General features: G+C 39.5%; 1 protein-coding gene across 1 annotated transcript in view; it reads right to left on the reverse strand.

Moving 5' to 3' along the window:
* Nucleotides 1-4,585: 4,585 nt before the first annotated feature.
* Nucleotides 4,586-8,153, reverse strand: part of LOC120293846 (protein ACCELERATED CELL DEATH 6-like) — a 12,599-nt gene continuing 9,031 nt past the window's right edge. The window contains exon 3 of the mRNA XM_039313620.1: nucleotides 4,586-4,795. Coding sequence (XP_039169554.1) covers nucleotides 4,586-4,795 — 210 coding nt within the window. The remainder of the gene's footprint in view (nucleotides 4,796-8,153) is intronic.

Genomic DNA, 8,153 nt, shown 5'->3' on the forward strand with positions numbered 1-8,153 from the left:
TGGTCAAGCGGTCTATTCTTGATTGAGTTCTTTGATCTTTCGCATTTTAACCCTTTACAACCTCATTCAATAGATTAGTTAACTCGTGAATGATCGGTTTAGAGTAAAATAACCATAAGTGCGTCGATGAAATAACCATTTCATGTATTTCGAAATAGGGCCAAATTTCAAGATATCACATAAGAGGTGGATGGGGCTCCGGCTTCGTCACTGTTAGATATGCGTGATGTGGATATTGAAAGAGTTGGAAACATTAGATAAAACTCAATTTTAAAAAAAAGATATGAATTGTAGTATATGTACTGTTAAAGAAAATGAGTTTCTTACTTTAAGTATATTTTTTTGATGTGTAATACTTCAACAAATCAATGCAAACGACGGACAGAGGGTAACGAGAGTTTTCTACATATAGTTTATAGTATAAGTTATGGTACCGTAATGTCGGTCAATACAGGGTCAATAAGAATTAGAATTAGTTTTGATTAGACTTTTTGGAGTCAGCATCGATCAAATAATGGGAGATATAAGAGTGCTTGATATGAGTCAATCTCCCTTATAAAAATTTTACAAAGGTTTTTCTTCTAGTCCCGCAACTTTTATCAAGCAAATTGTAATCCAATGCTTCAATTTTTTATGGATATAATAACCGTATTATTGAGAAGTAAACTTAAATAAGTTATATCCATTTAATCTATTCTATAATAAATTGAATTGAATTTTATCTTTACTATCTTCCATAAATTTGGCTATAGTTCCGTGCTATGCCATGAAAAGAAAAACACTTTAATGAATTTATTCAGTTAAAGGATGTTGTGTTCATCTTTCTATTTTCTCTATTTCTCCACTTTCCCACTCACTCACTCATCACTCCTCCCCTCCCCACTCACCAAAAAAAAAAAAAAAAAGAAATCTTAGTGAAGAATATAAGAATCCATAACAAAATGGCACTGATTCAAATGTTCTATTAATTGTTTTAGTTGTGAAATTGGATATGTATAACGTTAAATAAGAATGGTCGAATAAAATTACGTCGTAGTTAAATTTGGATGGAGTAAATCAATTAAATTTGAATGATCGCCACTCTCCCGCTATCTTTATCACTTCCCTTTTCTCTTCATCAACTACTGATACATACCTGTACTTTGTCCACTCACTATCTAATCTAAACTATCTTTTATATTCATATTGTGAGTGAAGACAATAAGAATGTAACCATTTGGCATTGGTTAGGAAAATCTTTCTCGAGCTATTATTTTAAATTCTCAAATGGATAAAATATTGAATGAATATGACGTTAAATAAGAATGACTGAATTAAAGTATTATTTTATTCCGTAATGGAGTTTCGATGGAGTAATTGAAAAATGTTTCCACGGTAGAAATGGAGAAAGGGAGAAAATTGAGTTTAGAAGGATTATTTGGTTGGTTAGAGCATAGAGATACTTTTGGTAATAGAGAAAAAGCTATTTGATCGGGCAAAGGAGGGGGTTATTTTCAACAATTAGAAAATGTTGGAAACAATTTCTTATTGTAAATAACCCTGCACTTTTCTAAAGACAGATTGATTCAAGGTTCTCAATGACAACAAATTTTCAGGAAGATAACTAACGGGAGGATGGCAATTCAACGTTTCAAGTAATTTAGGGACCCAATCAAATTTGTTCAAAAATTAGGAGCGACATTGTACATTAAACATAGACTGAGGTATCTAATTACAATGATCGAAAATTCAAGGATGATAATTATACATGAGAAAAGATTTAGGCACTTTTAGTAATATTATCCTCTTAGGCTGCATTTGATAGTTTGTATTTGAGTTTGGATAGATAACAAATTATCCCACTCGATGTTTGATGATGTTCTCCTGATCGGTGTAAACGATACATTCGGATAAAATGTTACATTAGGACTTTCGACATTGGGGATGGGATAAACTCACACTGGATGAAAAATTAAGGTTGTATTTAGTCTTCTAGATTTCTAACTAGGATAGAGCTAAGCAAGATATGATATGAAATCTATAAATTTTGCTATATCCTATCTATTATTTGGTGAATTATAATAATAAAGTCAAATATATTCACATTATATTATGCATATTATTTGGTATAAATGGCATATCAATTTAAATGAACCTGTAAGATAAAACCCCAAGCCACCTAATGCATAAAGTGTACCGGTTTGAGGATTTTTATAATGAAAAATTAATGTTGACTAAATTGATCATAGATATACTATTGAATTTTGATGGTATTAACTCAAAATTAAGAAACAACTTAACAATTCCTCTTATATTCCAAGAGACTCGTGGAGACACCATTGGGTATTGCTTCACCAGAAGCAGGGCTGATTGTCGTCACTATCTTCTATCTTCCAACCACACCGTCATCATTGGCTGGTGATCATGTACGTACGAGTGAGGGTGAGAAGGAGTCTAAAGATTATCACCGTGCTAGGTTTGCATAGATCACCCTTTCCACCGTCTCTTGTCGCATATGTCGTATGTCCTTCACATCAAGCTTGAACTTTCATGCATGACTCATAAGCGGGCTTTCACCTGCTCGTCTGCGAAGAATGGCCAGCACACCATCAGCTTCCTAGCGACCACACTCCCGACCGCCGAGTTTCACCTACAGCGCATCAAGAAGCCAACAACCACACCATGGTGCAACCTCCTCCTATGGGCCCACCCCACAATGCAACGGGCCCTGTGCTGTCGTGTCCTCGGCTCCTCCAGGTTGGAGGACACTTTTTCGGTGATGGAGTCCAGCCGCATGACCTACAAGAAGTTCTTCTTGCTGTCTACAAGGGCCATACTAGAGTTCCGTGAATTCGTGTCTATCGAGAGTCATCGACTCTTTGTCGATTGAAAGCTGGTCATACTCCCAAAGTCGACTTCCCAAAGACGTGGTCAGGAGGGCTCAACCCCTAGGATGAGCTAGTTGAGATGGAATTTTCGAAGATTTTCAAATGAGAAGGACATGCATTCTCCATCCCCATCTGGGATATAGCGTAGTTGGTAGAGCTCCACTCTTGCAATTAGGTGTTGTGATTTTCAATCCTATCTTAAGTTGTAGATTTCAAAAAATCCCAAAGATTTCAAATCCTATCTTAAATTGTGGATTTTCAAAAAAAATTCAAAAGATTTCAAATCCTATCTTAAATTGCACCACATATGTGATATTTTTACAATCACGAGATATTTAAAGATTTCAAATTTCCCATTATTCTATTCTATTTTCAATTGAAATTTGGATGACCAAATGCAGCATTAAAAAAAAAAAAATCTTCTTACCAGTGGATAGTCTATAGGTGTTGTGGTACAATAACGGCTCATCACTACTTCCTTGTTAACCCATCTTTTTCTGCCTTCGTCTTGTTTTGATAAAGATCTACTATATTCGAAGTGTCATTTTTGTTTACTAAAATATTGCGTAGGAAAAGAGCAGACGCTTTGCACAAGGGAAGAAATTTAAGAAAAATAAATAGATATGTCAGGAAAATTGACGAAGTTTCGTCTGTTTAGGAAAATAAAACCCGAACCATTTTGCAAGGTAAGAAGGATTTAACTCATCAAACACATGATGAACGTCTGAATTTAATTTTTTTCGGTCGGTGCCTGAATTTAAATTTAAAAATTATTATTTACATAAGAAATTATGGTTCCACTATTAAAAGTCAATTTACTTTCAAATTACAATTTCATAAATAATTTAGCATGGCGTGGCTATCACTCACAATAAATAACACGTATGGGTCCTTTTATGGATTCTGTCCGTAAAAACTTTGAAAAAGGAAACTATCTTTTAGATTAGGCGTGTGCTGTAGAAAGATTTAAATATCAAAACATCAAAACTAGTGGAGCTGTATCTGCCGATAAAAGTATTCATTCAAGAAATTTAAAAGAAGCAATAAATGAAGCAAAAATTCCATGGTCCTGAAACTTGACATGGCAAAAGCTGATGAATCTTAAAGAGAAGATACACCAGTTGATTGCCCAACTAGCAGAAGCAAGTCGGAACTGGAGCGAAAGAAGAATAAGCATCTAAAAGGAAATAGAACCCCCAAAAGTTGTCTTTCCTCACATAAGGAAGGACCTGCCCGTGTTTTGAGGAACAAATTGATCAAAAAAGTTGAACACCAAGCAAATTGATCATTGGATTTGACGAAGAAAATTGCGAATTGGCAAGAGCTGCCACAAGAGATCCTAAACTCATCGGTTGTCGACTAGCCATAGAAGACTTTTTACCTTTCGGGAGGGGGTGCACCTCTGGCAGTCCGCTGCACGTCGAAAGCCTACTACCACCAGAGAGGAGTACTGATATGAGGGAGTGCCAAAAGCCCTAACCCTTATTTTTGTGTCGATGAACCTAAAACTTTTTTTTGTGTTGATTTAGTCCTAAACTTTTTTACATTGTACCAATTCAGTCATTTCCGACCAATTTTGGCCTTATTTTGTTGACTGGATGCCGACCGGCCGACGTGTGGCATGACTAGCTAACATGGACAACTTTAATAATATTTTAATATTTTTGAATTTTTCTTTTTTTCTTTTCTTTTTCTTCCCTCTCGCTTCCTCCGCCCAGTCACGACTCGGCGATCGGGCGAGGCTCGCAGATCCTGGCGTGAGGGCGAGCCTCGCCCGCCTGCGAGGCCGCCCTTGGGGCTTGGGCAAGGCTCCCCACCGGATCCTGGCGAGAGTCAAGCCTCGACGACGTATCACCACCAAGGGGGAACCCGGGTGAAAACTGAGTCGGAGCCGTGTAACCGAGAACACCCTTGAGCTCCTGTGAACCCTAGAGATGACGCATTTATGAGCGAGGGAGGAAATTTTTAGGTGAGATTGGGATCGGGGAACGGAGCAAGGAAAAAGCCGGCCTCATGCCGAGCTGGCGAGGCTTGCCCGCTAGCTCTTGAGTCGCTGCCTAGTGCAAGCCGCCCGCGTCCACTAGCGAGGTGGCCGACAAGGTGGAGGTCGACCCCACCGGCTGTCGCCTTGGCCGGTTGCCGAGGTCCGGCAACTAGCTGGAGGAAAAGAGGGAAGAAAATAAAAATAAAAAATAAAAAAAAAAATTCAAAAAATATTAAAATATTATTAAAATTATCCACGCCAAACGAAGTAAGCCCAAATCAACAAGATCCGATCAAAATTGGCTAGAAATGACTGAATTGACACAATGTAAAAAGGCCGGATTAAATCGGCACCAAAAAAAGATTTAGAACTAAATTGGCACAAAGACAAAATGTTTAGAACTTTTTTGGCACTTTTCCCATTAGAGGTGGTGGAAGGCCCTATGAATCATGGCTTATAGTTGCGCAATATAGTTGAGTTCCCTCCAGCCCCACGGGGGAGAATTTACCCAGGGCGGGTTGTCAGGATCTCCTGCCGAGACCTTGTCTGGGAACTAGGATGGATGCTCGTGTCAGATGGGAGCAATGAGTACCATATCTTCAATCCACCTTCAAGCGTTAGCATCCGACCTAGAGAAAAATAGACCACCCAAATGGGACCAAACTGGCTAGTTGTCGGTTTTCGGAAATGCTTGTCTGGTTCCCAAATTCCTTGTCCCCTTCCCGATTCCAAAGGAAAACTAGAGCTACTGTGTATTTTTGTTCTTAAAAAAACAAAAGTGAACAGATTTTTTTCTTCATAACGTATAACATTAAGTAGTGGGAAAAAAAGAAAGTGACCGATTCCACTGAACTGACTGGACCGGTGGTCAAGTTCAGTTCCGGATTTCACCTTGGAACCACACCGAACTGGAACTGCATCAGGAACTGGTCACCCGTAATTGAGCGCCCCGCTTTGGAGAAGCTTCACCACGAGTCACACCTCACCGTGGAAGTGGACGGGCTGGAGAGGCTCCAGTGCGGTCCCCATGTGATCAGGATGATGGCATTGTCCTCAAGCCCTTGTATGTCCAGGAGCTCACGGTCATGATCTCTTATACCAAATCACCAGGTTTTGCCACTCCCAGATCAGGAGAAGATGCGTGGACGGTAGTGAGTTGGGACAAATCGGCGTCGGTTCATCGTCCTTCGACTGATTTATTGCGATGGGCTATTTGTGGCCTTGGATGCGCATGGTCAAATAATGACTCTTAAGGAGCGAAAGCATCGCATGGAATTGCAACTAGTTCTACGGCTGAATTATGTTGAAGGACTTGGCAGCTTGGACGTTATGGGGTGAAGAGCATGGATCTGTGAAGAAGATCCGAGTTTTCGAATTGATTTGGAGGAGGGAACTCAGAAGAGGTTAAGAGCTTGGGGAACGTGTTTGAAAGTTCAACGCGGAGTCTTGCCTTACCGAGATCAAGCCATACCATGTCTATTTCATGGATTACAAAGATGAGAAGAAGAAGAGTCACAGCGTGGAGGACGAAAAAGTTAGTGACGCACTTTGATGCAACTAGCAGTCACATCTATAAAACCGAGTGGTTCCAACCTATTTCTTGAATTTAGGATCCATTCATTTCGCGAAAAATGGGCCATTTCCGGAAAATATTTTTCTAGAAGTCATTTTCCAGGAAAATGACAATATTTTATGGTGTTCGGCTAAAACTTGAAAATGTTAGAGTGAAAAGACATATATCGTTGGCCCAACATCTGAATCCCACTGTCAAACTGAATGACTGCCAGAAAGGTCATAATATGTCAAGTAGACACTCTTGAAACAGCAAAAAATTGCAGCAAATAAAAAAAAAAAAATGCCAGAAGTATGAAGTCCAGCACAGTTCCATCCATGAGAAACTGATTTTCTACAGCACATTCTATTAAACACTATGACAGAAGATTGTCTACATGCGCAAGCCCATCAGAAAACCAAATAGAAACTTCATGAACCTGATTCACCAAGACTATCCCTTGTCCTTTATAAAGAGTATCACAAGCAGTGAAAGGTCTTGGATCATCTCACAAGCCTGCAACAGCAAACAGGATTCAATCCATGATTGATTGCTCCAACAGAATACGTCATTCCCAACATTTAATCAAAAAACAAGAAGAAAAAAGTCCACAAGAAAAATAGGAAGGCCGACATGAGCAAATGGGTCCAGCAGTGAAGAGGAAGCAGGGCACATCACGGAGATCAAGCACTGCTGGGCAAGGGGACGCTCCGCCGCTGCTAATTGTCAGTGTTGAAGGAGGAGGAGGACGAGATCAGAAACCCATGGCTTCGTGAGGGCGGAGATCCAGCACCCACCAAATGAGGGGATGCTCTGCCGCTGATGGTCGATGTTGAAGGAGGAGGAAAACGAGATAAAAAAAACCCAGGGCTTCGTGAGGGCGGAGATCCAGCACCGCCGAATGAGGGGATTCTCTGCTGTTGCTAATCGTCGGTGTTGAAGGAGGAGGAGGACGGGATCAGAAACCCTAGGTTTCGTGAGAAAGAGGGCAGAAATGGCGGCTATGGAGTAAATGAGTAAGGAAAGAAAGATTGCGCAAGAGCCCATGCGTAGGTCGGGAAAATGATTTCCTTTCGGAAAAGAGGAAATCATTTTCCACAATTTCATAAGGAGATTTTCCGCTGACGGAAAATATTTTCTTTGACCATTTTTTCCACCATCCGAATACCGAAAATTCCGGAAAATATTTTCCTGAAAGTTGTTTTCCGCTAAACGTAATGGACCCTTAATATTTGAGTTTTTTTTTTTTTTTTTATATATATCTTCCTCAATATGAAGATTTTGATGTATAACCCAGGTCCAGTATTAAAAACTCAGCCATACATCAATCATTGGGAACTAACATGCAGCATGCCATTGACCTGCCCCAGTTCACATCCAGCCATACATCAATCATTATGCACCAGATCCGTTCGATTACATTTACAATGATATTCTTCTCATGAAATGATTCTGTATAGAAAAAACTTCTCAAAGTTAAGGTATAGGTATATACAGCCTGCAATAAACAGAATATAAGGCCTAAATTTATATGAGGGAAATTCCAGTCTCATTAGTGAGACCATAAATAGGAAGCCCAAACAAAATGATTTTACTCACCTGAAGGCACTGACCAGCAAATAATTATTTGAGTAGATTCCGATTCTGCAAAGCATTTCCACGAGCATTTCGTAACACACTCCATACAGACCACCCTAATCAAAAATCATTTTGAAATCTAACTCGGCTTTGATTTGAATCACATGATCCT

This window comes from Eucalyptus grandis, chromosome 5 (genome assembly GCF_016545825.1).
Source record: "Eucalyptus grandis isolate ANBG69807.140 chromosome 5, ASM1654582v1, whole genome shotgun sequence".
NCBI classification, from domain to species: Eukaryota; Viridiplantae; Streptophyta; class Magnoliopsida; order Myrtales; family Myrtaceae; genus Eucalyptus; species Eucalyptus grandis.